At 45.9% G+C, this 16,147-nt stretch overlaps 1 protein-coding gene across 1 annotated transcript in view; it reads left to right on the top strand.

Moving 5' to 3' along the window:
* The window catches only part of Npc1 (NPC intracellular cholesterol transporter 1), a 46,636-nt gene that overhangs the window by 19,509 nt on the left and 10,980 nt on the right, over positions 1–16,147 (top strand). The window contains 9 exon segments of the mRNA XM_031364978.1: positions 4,070–4,237; positions 4,965–5,214; positions 6,169–6,242; positions 6,607–6,977; positions 7,941–8,167; positions 9,841–9,941; positions 12,413–12,515; positions 14,763–14,952; positions 15,338–15,559. Coding sequence (XP_031220838.1) covers positions 4,070–4,237; positions 4,965–5,214; positions 6,169–6,242; positions 6,607–6,977; positions 7,941–8,167; positions 9,841–9,941; positions 12,413–12,515; positions 14,763–14,952; positions 15,338–15,559 — 1,706 coding nt within the window.

Below are 16,147 nucleotides of genomic sequence, written 5' to 3'. Positions count from 1 at the left end.
ACTACTTCTGAGTATACTCGGAGGACTCCATATCCCCCGTGAGGTACTTGTGCATCTCTGTTCATTGCCCAGTTCACACCAGCTGGGAACTGGGAGCCACTTTGATGCACATCTGCAGATGAGTGGGTGAAGAAAGCGTGATACATGCACACAGTGGAGTTCTGTTCAGCTGTTAAGAAAATTGGAATTTTCAAAAAAAATGGTTAGAGCTAGAAAATAGAATGTTAAAGCAAAGTGACCCAAAGCTAAAAGAATGAAATACTGCATGTTCTGTCACCTATGCAGATCCTAGCTTGTACTACACACATGCATGCACACTTGAGAGCATGCACACTCATGCAATTACAAATGTGAGTACAGATTTTAAACTAGAGTGAAAAGCAAGAGAGGCTACAGGAGGTGCTGAAGATGAGCTGGGAACCGGAAGGGAGACAGCAGGAGATTACAGTGATGGGCAGAGGGTTGGGACAGATGAAGGAAGAGGAGAACATAAAAAGAAAGCATGCTTTGTGAATTTAATAAATAATGCTTAAACATACTAGGGTAATAAGATCAGTAAAATTGTTAAATATAAAGACTATTATTATAGAATATTTAATAATTCTATTAGTTCTTATATTGACTCATCCAGCCCCCCAATAAGAGAATCAGAGTCCAGTATATTTATTTAATCAGCTTTAGCACAATTATTGGGCGATTACCCCTAAACTATTTTTCTATGCTAGACTGGCTATTTCCTTGCTGCATTCCCCAAGTCACTTCCTGTTTGAGTCTTACCTGTGTTATTTCTGCTCCATCAGTCTGTCCTGGGATACACTTCTCTCCCTAGCCATGTCCCCTCTAATGGGAACCTGTTGCTCTCTCCATCTGCTTTCTCCTCTCCTGTGGATCCTACCTGCAGTTCTCAGCCCAGGAACAGAAGCCCTGCCTACCTCTGTTCTCCCTGGTAGTTGGCTGCCAGCCACTTTTATTCAACCAATCAGGGAACATAGGTGAGCATAGTTTACAGAACGTCATTTGTGTGCATGAGGACATTCTCTGGACTGCCACCAGATCTTGGGGGCCAGTATTTAGCATTAGAATACATAGCGGCACCAGACCAACCCTCAACAAAAGACCAATTTAAAAAAGAACACAGCCAGATGTGGTCACACACACCTTTACTTTTAGCGATTGGAGGCTGAGGCAAGAGGATCATGAAATGGAGGTCAACTTGAAGTCCGTATATTGTATCTCAAAACAACAAGAAGCAATGTTTAAATCGCTTCATTGGAAATCAGCCCCATTCACAAAGTGGCATAAATGACAGAATCTTCCAGAAGTTGTGGTGTAGCAGCCTAAGGAGAGAGTGTCCTGGCCAGAGACAGCCGTGTGCGGATCAGTGTTCCACACAGCTGCATCATCACAAACCCTGAGAAAACGGGGTGGGAGGAGGGGTGTTGATCAGAGGGGCAATAAAGCTGATATATTCATCTATATTTTAGTGTGTTTATTAAAAGTTATACAGATTAAAAATACTTGAAAATTTGTACAAGTAAACATAGGGATTTTTTTTTATGACTTTAAGGTAAGAAAATATTTCTTAACAAGAAAATAAAGGCAGAAACCCAAAACAGTTGAGTCCAGAACAGTCCATGAGATACAGACACTCCAGCGCACCTCTGTGCACCATCAGGTTGGCACAGAGTAATTGGTCAGTTCCAGCTCTTCATAAGGACATGAAGCAATAGGAAGTAAATAGACCGACTGCCCCTCATGGCTGCTGTAAATGTTTGAAACCATTTGAAAAACAATTTTGCAATACCTGGTGAAGCTGAAGATAAATATCCCATTACCTCAGAGTTTCAGTGTCTCCTAACAGACACTGAACACGTCTGGGCAGAGAGACCCAGAAGTCATGAGCACATGTGGGCAGGGAGCCCCTACTGGAACCCTGAATGGGGGCAGGGGGAGGCATGCATATCTATACAACCCCCAACACACAAACTGAACACATGTGAACAAGGAGACCCCATAGAAACCATGTGCATGTGCATGTGTGGGCAAAGAAGACCCTGTACACAAACCATGAGTGTGTGTGAGCAGGGAGACCCTGCTGAGGCCATTGTAAAAGTGCCAACAGCTAGAAAAGGAGACCAGGGCAAGGACTAGGGTGGTGTTTACACCTGCTGGTCTGGTTATGAGCGGTTACCTGAGCACACAGAGAACTGCCAAAACTCTTTACAAAAGTAAACAGTGTGAGTTCAAAAATGACCTAGAAGTCTGAACAGACACTTCACCAAAAAATGTATGAAAAAATACACAAAGATGAATATCACTGGGGAAATTCAAGTCAAAGTAACTGCAGGAGATGCTGGGGAGGGCGAGCACAGTGGGAGCCCTGCCCATCCTGAGAGAATTTTAAGTCAACAGAAGGGTAACAATAGTTGGATAGTTTCTTGTGAGACTAAACATATGCTTGTCACGTGATCCAGCAGCATGCCTCAAGTGGATATATATTATGGGCTATGTAGTCACATTTCTGCATTAAGTAAAGTTTGTCTTTGTTTATTTGGGAGTTTTGGTGTGGCGTTGTGGGTTTTGTTGTTTTTGAGACAGTCTCAGAATTGGCTCCAAATTCAGTATGTCACAAAGGTTGGCCTTGAGTCTTCCACAATGCACCCATAAGCCTGGCTTAAAGTTGCTTTGTGATTTTGTATTTTTAAAGATATACCCTTGGTATAGCTTTTTTGTTTGTGCTGTTTTAAAACACCACACAGAAAAATGAACTACATTGTGGTGTTTTCTTGTTCTTACATATATATCAATATACTTTGTTCAATTTGTGTCCTTACTTCAAAAACCTACTAAGCTTCACCAGCATCTTGAAACAAAGGAAAAGCGTGGTGGCTCATGTCATCCTCATACTCCAGGGCCTGAGGCAGAGGATTGAGGGCTCCAAAGAGAACACATCCTTTCCAGCCAGTATAGACGGCAAGCCCTCTATTCCCACCCCTGTCACACTGGCTAACCTGCCTAGGGTGGGGTAAAGCAGTGACCATACAGCTATCTCCTGGGAGTTTAGGGGAAGATAACCCAGGAAGGCTGTACCAAGTGAGTCGATTCATGTGTGATGCCTTTAAGTCCTCAGTCTTCCCGCTTCCTGGGCTCCCAGTGCAGATTTGCCAGGGTGACATTCTTTCTCCTGACTCTCACTGAGTGACTCTGTAACGTGAGTGGGATCCTGACTCACTGAGTGACTCTGTAATGTGAGTGGGGTCCTGACTCTCACTGAGTGACTGTAACGTGAGTGGGGTCCTGACTCTCACTGAGTGACTCTGTAACGTGAGTGGGGTCCTGACTCTCACTGAGTGACTCTGTAACACGAGTGGGGTCCTGACTCTCACTGAGTGACTCTGTAACACGAGTGGGGTCCTGACTCTCACTGAGTGACTGTAACATGAGTGGGGTCCTGACTCTCACTGAGTGACTGTAACATGAGTGGGGTCCTGACTCTCATTGAGTGACTGTAACGTGAGTGGGGTCCTGACTCTCACTGAGTGACTCTGTAACATGAGTGGGGTCCTGACTCTCACTGAGTGACTGTAACGTGAGTGGGGTCCTGACTCTCACTGAGTGACTCTATAACATGAGTGGGGTCCTGACTCTCACCGAGTGACTCTATAACATGAGTGGGGTCCTGACTCTCACTGAGTGACTCTATAACGTGAGTGGGGTCCTGACTCTCACTGAGTGACTCTATAACATGAGTGGGGTCCTGACTCTCACTGAGTGACTCTATAACGTGAGTGGGGTCCTGACTCTCACCGAGTGACTCTATAACATGAGTGGGGTCCTGACTCTCACCGAGTGACTCTATAACATGAGTGGGTTTCTTGAACCTGTTGGGAGAACAGTTGGATGCTGGTTCCCTTCCTGTTCTGAGACTCCTTCCCTCCCTGTCTTGCAGTGCCCCAGGGTGTAACCTGCTGCCTCCTGTGTGCCAGCACAGAGGCCTTCAGTTAGATCTGAGTGGTGAATTCAAGCAAGCATAATGTCTCTATCTTTTGCCTTGGGATTCCTCTTCTAGCGATGTACAATGCCTGCCGAGATGTGGAGGCGCCTTCCAGTAATGAGAAGGCCTTAGGACTCTTGTGTGGAAGGGATGCCCGTGCCTGCAATGCCACCAACTGGATTCAGTACATGTTCAGTAAAGACAACGGACAAACGCCATTTACCATCATTCCCATATTTTCAGGTAGAGATGGCAGCTCTCAGATTTGCTGAGGTTATTATTTTGCTTTAAAACTCAAGAATCATAATCGGCTATAGAAACATTAATTTAGACAGAGAAGTCGGACATGTCCTGCCTGGTTTAACTGGGGAAGGCTGGGGAGAAAGGAATTGCTTTTAGGGATTAATAATGTTACTAAAACACTGTGTGTATGTGTGTGTGTGTGTGTGTGTGTGTTCCTGTTCTAAAAGTTGAGATGTGACTAATGTGGTATTAGACTAGCTGTTTGGAGTGGAAGCCAGACACACTGAGGACCCACCTTATATGGTTGGTGGAAGATCAGATCAGGGTACACGCTGTACACAGAGTTGTTGACATCACAACAGATTAGGGATGGGGAACTTAGCTGAGAGTGCTCGGAACCTTCAGGCTTGCCCTGCACCAACCAAGTACCCACACACCTGCGCTCAGGAGATGGGGAAGAGGCAGAAGCTCCGTTATACGCTGCAGCTGCATATGTTCAAGGCCAGCTTGGCCTGCAGAAGACATCAGAACCCACCTCACCCCCCAAAGCCCAAGAGACAGAGCCCCAGAGCATGAGTGCGTGGTTATGAAGTACCCCTCAGTCCTTAGTGTTCAGCTGCACCACACTGTACCCCTGTGTGCTTTCCATTGTGTTTGAATGTAAGCAGACACAGAAACTGGAATGTATTCTCATGAGGTCCTAATTCAGCATAACTTCTTCTTGTAGATCTTTCAGTCCTTGGGATGGAACCCATGAGAAATGCCACCAAAGGCTGCAATGAGTCTGTAGATGAGGTCACAGGGCCATGTAGCTGCCAGGACTGCTCTGTCGTTTGTGGCCCAAAACCCCAGCCCCCACTGCCTCCTGTGCCCTGGAGGATCTTGGGCTTGGATGCCATGTATGTCATCATGTGGGTCACCTACATGGCATTTCTGCTTGTGTTTTTTGGAGGACTGTTGGCAGTGTGGGTCTACAGGTAAGCTGATTGGTTGCTTGGTTTCCTTCAAGACAAGAAGAGCAAAATTGCCTACATAGCACCTTTACTTGGTCCAGGAAGTAAATGTCTATATGGGCACTATCCCCTGGATGGTTTGTGCCCTGCAGCTAGAAAATCAGGTTTTATTTATCTATTTAACCATTTGAAGTGAATTGTACTGATGTATTCAAAATGGTGTGTAATTTAAGGCACTTGCAGTAACCCAGACAGTCTGTAAATCACATCTGATCAAAATCTAGTTACATACAGTACTGTAATCCTATATTCATATCTTGTTTTAAGGCAATATATATTTGTATTTGCTCATATGTATATGTGTGTGCACATCTGCACACAAAGGCCAATTTTGGTCAGTTGTCCTCCATTTTGGCACTGTTTTTCCTCAGGCCCGCCCCTGCTGTCCACTGGTGGGTCCTTTAAATCTGTGCTGTTTGCCTCAGGGTGATTATGGGGGAGGGGAAGGTTGCACCCTCCATCCCTCCTTCATCATTTACTAATGGGACCCTTTCCTCTCCTCACTCAGTAGCGTGCCTTCTACATTTACTCATTCTGTGGGCTGTGCCCAGTCCCGGGGCACTGGAGTTCCTTCCCATTGCCCCTGTGTTCTGTGGCCATGCTCCCATTCAGGCTCTTCTCTGCCCTAGGCCTGCCATCACTCTGCTCAAGCCATCTCTGGGCCCTTTGTTAAACATGGCATCGAGAGGCTGTCTGGGCGCTGGGGTGCTCATTGCTATTGGAAATAAGTTTTCAAAGGATCTAAAAGTGACTCCTGTGGATTCCAGCATGAAGTTACCCGTCAGTGCTTTGTCATCTTAATGCCCTCCTAGATCTTCCCAAGGCTGGTGAGCCCAGGCAGGGAGAGCTGGCAACAGTGAGGAAGTGAGCTGCGCTGTAACTGAGTCTGCTGACACCACCTCTGTGCTTCTGTTTCAGAAGGCGGCACTTTGTGTCTGAGTACACTCCCATTGACAGCAACATCGCCTTTTCTGTGAATAGCAGTGACAAAGGTAGGCATGTTTGTTTGCAAGATCAGGGGATCCAGTTATGTGGGCCTGAGAGCCTGTGTGAGGCAGTACTATTGCTGAGAACCCGGCCATAGTGAGGGCAGTAACTAGGCATCAGTGTGGTACGTCAAAACTAAGTAGTTAATAGCAATGATGACATAATTATGGGCTCAGGGAGGAGTCACAGAAGCCCTGAGGGCAGAGTTGAGTGAAATGAAGTCACCAGAGGCCAAGGAGAGCGAGGTGGGCAGAGGCTGTGGGGCCTTCGAGTGTGGAAGCCATAGGACTGGATTCCTGGCAGTTAATACTTTCCCTGTCCGCAGCCTTGGGACTGGCTAGTAACCTCATCTACTTTCCTCACCCCCAGGGGAGGCCTCATGCTGTGACCCACTTGGTGCAGCATTTGATGACTGCCTGAGGCGCATGTTTACAAGGTGGGGAGCTTTCTGTGTCCGAAATCCCACCTGCGTCATATTCTTCTCATTGGTCTTCATCGCCGTGTGCTCTTCTGGCCTGGTGTTTGTCCAGGTCACTACCAATCCTGTGGAGCTCTGGTCAGCCCCTCACAGTCAGGCCCGCTTGGAAAAGGAGTACTTTGACAAGCACTTTGGGCCTTTCTTTCGCACGGAGCAGCTTATCATCCAGGCCCCCAACACCAGTGTTCATATCTACGAGCCATACCCCTCAGGAGCCGATGTGCCCTTCGGGCCTCCACTGAACAAGGAGATTCTGCACCAGGTAAGCTGCCATTTCCGGTCATTGTTACAAGGAAACTGGAGTATTTGTCCTATTTATTTCTGTTGGCGGTAACCAAGCTGTCCCAAAGCCACATAGGAAAGTCAAGCAGGGATGCAAGGTGGGAACTCGAAGGCAGCTTGCTTGCTCTTCCACACAGCATTACTCCCAGTGCATTCCGAGGGACTCGCATCACAGCCAAACAAGTACAGCAGGAACCGTGAGGGGGGTGGTACTTGGTAGTTGTCAGGCAGGCTTATGCTCAGCTAGCTTCCTTACTATAAAGTTTAGGACTACCCTGCCTAGGGAATGGTGCTGCCCACAGGGGCCTGAGCCATTCTATATTATTAACAATTAAAGACTATCCCCTGCCCTTATGCCCATAGGCCAGTCTGACTGAGGCAATTTTTCAATTAAATTTTTCTTCCCAGATAATATTCTCTATCAGAAATTATGCACACACACATAAATGGTTGCAGGGCAGAGCAAGGCAGGGAGTGTTTTTTTTTGTTTTTTTGTTTTTGTTTTTGTTTTTGTTTTTTTGGTTTTTTGGTTTTTTTGGCAAGGGACAATGTCAAGAAGACCAGAAATGTGCTTGAAAACTGGAGCCTTGTTGGTGGACACTGGATTAGGGTGAAGGAGTGTCTCTTGTTGATATCTGTCATGGTAATGATGTCTGTGAACCAGAGTTCTTCGTCCCAATTTTCTGTTAAGAGGGGCCTTTGGCTCTCACCATACTGTTGCACAATCCTCCCCACTCCTAGAAGTATATCCTCAGAACATCTTTATCATCCGAGTTCTCGGGCAGTGCTGGCTAGTGAAGAGCTGAGGGAACTTCTGAGTTCTGGGGCAGTGCTGGTTAGTGAAGAGCTGAGGGAACTTCTGAGTTCTCAAGCAGTGCTGGTTAGTGAAGACCTGAGGGAACTTGACACTTTTCTTGGTTTGCTTACTTTCCAAATCTTTCAGGTTCTGGACTTACAGATCGCCATTGAAAGTATTACTGCATCTTACAACAATGAAACAGTGACACTTCAGGACATCTGTGTGGCCCCTCTCTCTCCATACAACAAGAACTGCACCATTTTGAGTGTGTTAAATTACTTCCAGAACAGCCATGCAGTACTGGACAACCAAGTAGGCGATGACTTCTTTGTTTATGCCGATTACCATACGCACTTTCTGTACTGTGTACGGTAAGTGGCTCAGCCATTCATGTGCCCTCTCGGTTTTTGAGAACTTCTGTTGTTTACTCTGTTCATACAACTGGAAACCAAGTATAGATGGAGCCATATGTGCATTGAGAAACTCACGTCCTAATAGAGGGAAACCAGCAATCAATCAATAAATAAATAATTCCTATTTGTTACTTCACAATGAGAGCACATTCTGGAAACATCATTGTTAATTTAGTACAGTCATAATGTGTATTTACCCTATGATCGCACCGAGCAGTATTACCCCATGGGACCTTCTGTATCTCGTCTGCCATTGAGAGAAGTGTTGCGTGGTATATGACTGTATGTCGGGCTGTATGGCATCTGTCACGTCAGGTGGAGACAGGGACTGCGAGGAGGACACTAAGGCCGAGCAGGAAAGGCCTGGGTTTGTGCTGTTTCATCGTGGACAGCATACAGGGAGAGGAAAGGAGGAAGCCTGTGGCTATCACAGGGATGTACGTGTCCAGGCAGCATGAGTAGCAAACGCAGAGGCCCTGGGACGAGCTTTCTCCATGTGTATGTATGTACCAGGTGCCTCTCGGCCTTAACATCCTTCCTCCTGAGGGTCAGGAGCACATTGTGGTGTTTTACTGCATGCTCCCTCTTTTGGTGTACTTAGAAGCGCCATTAAAGATGATGCGAATGAATGTGCATGCCAGTGAGGTGGGTATGCTTACATACTTTCACATCAAGAATGAGATCTTGAGTGGGCATTGGCCACAGCAGAACACAGACCATCTTCAAAGCCTCTCAGAGTTGGTTGGTATTTTGATTTTGCAATAATCAATAGGCAGAGCATTTATTTTCATAAATACATAGTATAAAAGGACAGAGGTTTGTTTGGGGCGATTAGAAATTGTTGGAAATTCAGACTTAATCCTAAATCATGGTTCCTTTAGCAAATCTTATGAAACTTTTCAAGCATTAGTTTTGAAAATCAAACCATTCTAACACAATTCCGTCCAAATATATACTATTATAATTTGTTACATGGAGGGGAATGATCTGGAGGGAAATACTGCAAGGTTTGTTTTCCTTAGAAGAGCAAAAAACTGTGCACAGTAAAACACCGCAGTCTGTATGTAACATGCAGGAGTCTTGGATCGGGCTGCGTCTGTTGGTCTGATTGCTGTGCAAAATACACCCATGTCCTGAACCCAGGCTGCATTGAAGCCACACATCGAGACATGAGGGAGTACTACCACAAACACCTCGAATTCTTTATGCATTTGGCTTTTTAATAACTTTGGTTGTTGAAAGTTTACAGACTTTTATTGTTGACAGTTGGTTTTTTTGTAACCCCCACATTTGTTTGACCCCATGTGGGCTCATAGCCCACAGGCAAAGAGTCTGCTGTGTACCGCCTCCTTCACCTAATTCTTCCTCAGAGAGCCAGGCAGGTCTCATGGTGGCCAGCTGTCCCTGCACCCTTATCCCTGTCTCTAGACAGCCAGCACCATGTGGCACTGGCCTCACTGGGGTGATAGCTACTCCTGGCTGGTGCCCAGTGACTTGATTTCCTGGGGTGTGTGACGGCTGTTATTCACTAAGGAGCCAGAGTGTACTCAGAATGCAGATCTGCCATGCAAGTGTTTAGGCTGGTGTGATGACTTGGAGGTTCTAATGATGTTTCTCTGAACTGTCGGCAGGGCTCCCGCCTCCTTGAATGATACGAGTTTGCTCCACGGTCCTTGTCTGGGTACATTTGGAGGACCAGTGTTCCCGTGGCTTGTGTTGGGTGGCTACGATGGTAAGAAGTTCCTGGTCCACAGCACTGTCCTGGTTCTGTCCTGAGCCAGCAAGTGTGCCTACTAACTTCAGAAAATGGGTAGTCTTATTTCCCCATCTACTGAGTCCCCAAAATATCTCCTTTAGCTTTGGCTTTGAATTTTATTCTGGATTTAAGAGAAGTGAGCCAGTTGTGGAGGTCTATACTGAATAGACTCTCGGCATTCAGGAGGTATAAGCAGAGGGATCGCGAGTTTGCTAGGCTGCATAGTGAGACCAGACTGTGTGTTTTAACAAAGCAAGAAAACAGAACCAGTCAGGACGGAAGGTCTGCTGTTTCTCACCAGCTACTTCCTGTGGCACTTCTTTGGGCACAGATCTTGCCAAGTAAAGGTTATGACACCTCCAACATCTGTAATTGTTGCCAGCCAAACTAGTTTTTCTCCCACTGCTAAAGAGGCCAGATAGCTTTTGTTCCCTCCCTCTCTGCCAGGGGAGAAGTTGTGATCTGTATTTGAGATGTGTTCTGCCTTATAAAAAGCTCTGTGTCATAAAAAGCTCTTTCTTCCTGGGTAGTGGTGGCTAGTTAGTAGACTAGAAGCCCCAGGCGGGAATGGCTGGTTGGCGTATCTATGGCTCATGAAATAAAACCTGGCCCAAGGTTGGTGTATCTACAGCTCATGAGATAAAACCTGGCCCAAGGTAGAATTCAGTTACTATTAAATGTGAAATACAGGATCAAAACTTTGGAGGGAATTTTGACAGAACTTATCAAAAACTAGATATGTCCATATGAGGTGCACAGGCGGCTTGCTTCTGCACTCTCCTGCAGAAGTTCCCCTTCCCCCAGGCTCCCTCCCACAGCAAGCGCAGTGAAGCTTGCCTCTGCATAGCCCCTCAGAAGCTCTGCTCCCCCCTACCCTCTTGCAGCAAACTTGGGGGTTCTTTCTACCTCCCTAGCAGCTCTGAGAGGAGCCTTGGGTGCCAGCCAGAATAAGACAAATGACAAAAAAAACGCCCCAGCTTTAGTGGCGCCAAGGCCAGCACTCCTAGACAACCAGGTGCAGCTGGTGCCTGTCCTTGAGGAAAGGAGATTGGGGTCCCACGCTTAAATCCTAGAAAAGGGGTAATCAGAGGTCACAGATGGTTGTGGCCTGCCATAAAACTAGTTCCTGATAGCCCCACAAAAGACACTCTTTAATCCCCCTCCCTGCTTTAAAGTTCTGCCCTACCAAGTGGTGTTGTGTCTGAGTTATGACTTACCTCACCCGACTTCCCTCCCCTTCACCCTAAGCATTCAAGGAATTTCTAACTGCTCTGTATATAAGCGCTAAGACACCTGAGCTGGGGGTTGCACTCCAAACCTGTAGGGGTTTGCAATCCAAGGCAAGACTCGAAATAAAAGAGACTCTTATGCAGATTGCAGTGGACTTTGCAATTCTTGAGCTCTTCTGGGTTTCCTGAGGCATGGGGCATAACACATAGTTTTGACTCAAAGATGACAGGTAAAAATTGATTCTACAGATATAAGCTCTACATATTAAAATTTTGTAGAGCCTTTGTAGTAATTTTGTTTGTAATTTTTAAAACTTGCAAATATCTCCAGCAACGGAGACGTGGTTAAATTATCCTGGAATATATTGTAGTACAGAAAAGAATAAGCACGCATTCTCTGTCTTTATAGACAGAAATGGAGCAATGTCTTAAGACACAGATTTTTGTTTTGAGTTTTATGTTTGCTCTGTAGCTCAGGGTGACCTAGAGCTTGGCCGGGTGACCCTGGCCAGCTACCAGTTTACCTTCCTTAGTCTCGAAACTTCTGAGGTGTGTGACCCATTGGCTTCCAGGGTGCCGTTGTAGAGCAGATGTTTCTTTGTGATGGGGACAAAAGGGGAAGATATGTGCTTGCCTGGTGTGCTGCGAAAGCGTCCACGGCTGGCTGCTTACATCGTGGAGAGAACTAAGAATAGAATGAGGTTTTGAAATGGAATTGGAAATTTTACAATGTTCCTTGGCCAGGCATGGTAGCACATGCCTTCGATCCCAGCACTGAGAGGCAGAGGCAGATGGACCTTTATGAGTCTGAAGCCAGCCAGGACAGTCAGGGCTATAGAGAGACCCTGCCACTGAGATACAGAGAGACTAGAAGAGGATGGCATCAGCATGGGGGCGGGGTGGGGGCAGGGGAGATCAATAGGGATACATGTTATCAAATGTCTTATATACATGGATGAAAATATATGTTTAACCCATCATGTGAAATTAATAGAAATATGTATAAGAAGAGACCAAACAAGTGTGGAAAGGTTACTCTTCCTGAACAACAGATGTCAGAATTCGTTGCCTTTACTAGCTGAGACAGCACGGACCAGTTCTGTGCCAGCCACTCTCTGAGTCCGGAAACCAGAGCCAGCGATGGAGTGTGGTGACTCATCATTATCTGACTTTGCATGCTAATACTTGGCTTTTTTTATGTCACATTTTGCTTTCTAGATCAGAACTACAATAATGCCACCGCACTTGTGATTACCTTTCCTGTCAATAATTACTATAACGACACAGAGAAGCTCCAGAGGGCCTGGGCCTGGGAGAAAGAGTGAGTCAGTCACGGGGCTGGACTTGGGCAGCACGTGCGCTTGGACCTCACTGTATGGCGGCAGGTCGAGGTTCCAGGATCCTTTGCACTTGGTAGTAGCTCTGCGAAGAAGTCCTTGAGTAGACTGGCTAGACGCAGATGGCTTAAACAGGCACCCAGGAATACAGAAGTAGTGGTAAAGCATATAGTCTGCTCATTTTGAGTATCCCACTGTTAAGGCCTCAGCAATAGAACGTTTTGATTATGTTAGGATAAATGCTGTTCCCTTTAGCTGCCTGCACACCCCATCTCAGCCTCTCACCCACAAGCATTAGACAACCACAGATCTTTATGTCCTCGTAGACTTTTATGCTGGGAATGTTGTATGAATACTGTTATGCATGTGGGCTTTCGTACCTGGCTTCCTCTGCTTACCTTATGTAATGTGTCCAGGTTGTGACGTGTTGGTGCTGTGTTCTCATTTTGACCAAATACCCCACTGCATATAACTACCTCGTTTTATCCGTGCATTTGTATGTAGATATAGTTGGGTTGCACCTGTCCTTTGGCTATTATAAAGAACGGCTCTGTGCATATTTGTGTACACGTTTTTAGCAGATGTGTTTTCATTTCCTTTGGAAACATATATATCTATAGGAGTAGAACCACTGGATCTTAGAATAACTCCGCTTTAACCATTTGAAGACCTGATTGACAATTTCCCACTATCTGGTGATACCACTCTGTGCTTGCATGCTTTATCTGACATCCCAGCTGTTCCAATGGATGACACCGAGTTATGTTTTCTGATTTTCTTTTTGTGTGGCAGAAGCTGGCCTTGAACTTGTGATCCTCTAGGATTGCAGGCATGCTATAGCACCATACCCAGTTTCATGCAGTGCTAGGGATAGAACGCAGGGCTCTGTGCATGCTCACTGAGGGTTCCACTCTCGGAGCGACATCCTCAGCACCGTGATTTGTATTTTCTCAATGACTAAAATTTTTAAGCATCTTTTTGTGAACTTATTCTCCATATCCTTTGCCCATTTTAATTGGATAATTTGTGCTTCTTCTATTTAGAGTTATAAAATTTTGTTATGTATCCTAAATAGAAATCCCTTATCAGATACATGATTTCAGGATTTTTTTTTCCCTCTGTTTCTGTGGTCCCTCCCCTTTGGGTTGTCTTTCATTTTGAAGTTCAGTGTCCATCCTTCTGTTGTCTGTGTGTTTGGTGGGTCTATGGCTTGACACAATGACAGGAGCTGAAGTCTTGCGTTTTATTTTGAGGATTTTATAATTTTAATTCCTCTATTTTGGCCTTTGGTCCACTTAAACCTTTCTAACCCAGGCCCCAGCATGCTAGGCAAATGCTCTGCTGTAGAACTATCGACCCCGCCCCTGGCTTTTCGAGACCAGGTCCTGCCAGCCTTTAACGGTCCAGGCCGTGCATTTTTGTCTGTGGTGTGAGGTGAGGGTCCAGCCTCATTCTTTGCATACAGCTCTCCATTTATTGTCTTTAACCGTTGGCTGACAAGATTTTTCCCTGTACTGTTGAGTGGTCATAGTGTGCTTCCAGAAGTCAGTCCCTCAGACACATGTGTCTGTAGTTCTTCTGAGCATTTCTGTCTGTCTGCCCTTGTGCCAGTGTCACGCTTTCTGGATTACCGTGGCAAGTAGAAAACATAATTTTACTTTGTTCGTCTCAGGCTGTTATGGCTGCTTGGAGCCCTAATTGTATGTGACTTTGAGAAGTGGCTGATCATTTCCTATAAAGAAATCAGACGAGGCCTGGCAGATCGTGTTCAACTTATATGTCCACTTTTAAAATTTTATTCCATGTACATATATTCATCCACATGTGTCACATGGCAGTGCATGCCAGTGATCCTAGTACTTGGAGGCTGAGACAGAAGGATCACTTTAGCTCAGAAATCCTAGAGCAGCGTGGACACATAGTGTCTCTGAGAACAAAACAGAACACGAGCCAATTTTAAATTTTTTCTAAACAGTAAACAACTTCAGGACGGGGGTTACGGCTTAGAGGTTGAGAGCTTGCCTTAGAGTGCCCAGGGTCCTATGTTTGATCTCCAGCACCACCGTCAGGGGTGCAGGGCAGTCAGCCTGGCTGGATTTCCTGTGCTGAGAGCATCTTGCCTGGGCTCCAGGGTTGAGGTCAAGCAGGATGGCCTTTGTGCCCAAAGTGTTGAGACACTCCTCTAGCCTGTCGTTTTTAATTATAAATATAAAAATTTGCTTACCCTTTAGGTTTATTAATTTTGTGAAAAACTACAAGAATCCAAATTTGACCATTTCTTTCACGGCTGAGCGAAGCATTGAAGATGAACTCAATCGGGAAAGTAACAGTGACGTATTCACTGTCATCATCAGCTACGCCGTGATGTTTGTGTACATTTCCCTCGCCCTGGGTCACATACAGAGCTGCAGCAGGCTTCTGGTGAGCGTGAGGTGCATGCGACGAGGGTGTTAGACATGACATACAAGCGGCGACATGTAGTCTCCCTCTCCTCAGTCAGACGTTCCTCACCACGTTACTTCACATGTGTTGTTCTTTCTATGAACATCATGTAGACTCTATATAGCTTTTCTGTTTTCTGCATTTTCTTCACTTCTTAAGGTTTACTTTACATAATTCACATAAACCACTTTTTTCCCTCGGTTTTGTCCATTCTAGTACCTGTAAGTTGCTAGGGAGAGACCTACAAGTTTTTTCTGTGTTCTCTCACACTGCGGGTTGTACATTTAACACTTTTCTTTGAGTGAGCCCTCTAACAGGGAGGCCAGAAAGCTCTCTGATGACCTATGATTTTGTCCAACATCAGGTGGATTCTAAAATCTCGCTGGGCATTGCGGGGATCCTGATAGTGCTGAGCTCGGTGGCCTGCTCCCTGGGCATCTTCAGCTACATCGGGATGCCACTGACCCTCATAGTCATTGAGGTCATCCCATTCCTAGTGCTGGCCGTCGGGGTGGACAACATCTTCATTCTCGTGCAGACCTACCAGGTAACTCTCCGTCTTCTCGGGAGCTCGGTGTCTGTGTAAGCGCTCAGGTGTGGAAATGGCTGCTCAGTACTGCCTAGGAGAACACAGCTCACAACTTTTTCCTCCACGGCACTGTGGGCTCTGCACACTTGGAACCAAGAGTCTCAGCCCTTTCTGACTTGGTGAAGGAGATACAAAATGAGAACTTGGTATTAGATACCCTTGTCACATACGTGCAGTAGGAACTAACACACTTAGGGGAATTACTTCAGGTATTAATGGAACTAACGTGATTTCTAGCACACAGCAGGCACTTAACAGATTTGTCGTGCTCTGAGACACGGCTCAAGGCAGTGTCAACATAGTCTGCCATTGTAGGATTTGGTCTGAGTTTCCAGAAGTCCTTGTCTTAGTGGAGAATCGGTGACATACAAGTGTCCTGTATTGGTCTATCTTCTTGCAAGCCATGTAGACCAGGCAGTTGTCTGATAACATGACTCAGTTTTGCTAAGTTTCTCATGTGGTGCCCCGTCAGTGATCCGACTCAACCAAAGGGATTGTTCAGCTGTTGCAGCTAACAGAAGACAGGAACCAGGCGGCTCTGCTACTGAGAAATTTTAATAGTGCGTTTTTTTTTTTTTTTTTTTT

The sequence above is a fragment of the Mastomys coucha genome, unplaced genomic scaffold, assembly GCF_008632895.1.
Source record: "Mastomys coucha isolate ucsf_1 unplaced genomic scaffold, UCSF_Mcou_1 pScaffold13, whole genome shotgun sequence".
Classification (NCBI taxonomy): domain Eukaryota; kingdom Metazoa; phylum Chordata; class Mammalia; order Rodentia; family Muridae; genus Mastomys; species Mastomys coucha.
This window is presented reverse-complemented; position numbering and strand designations above follow the sequence as displayed.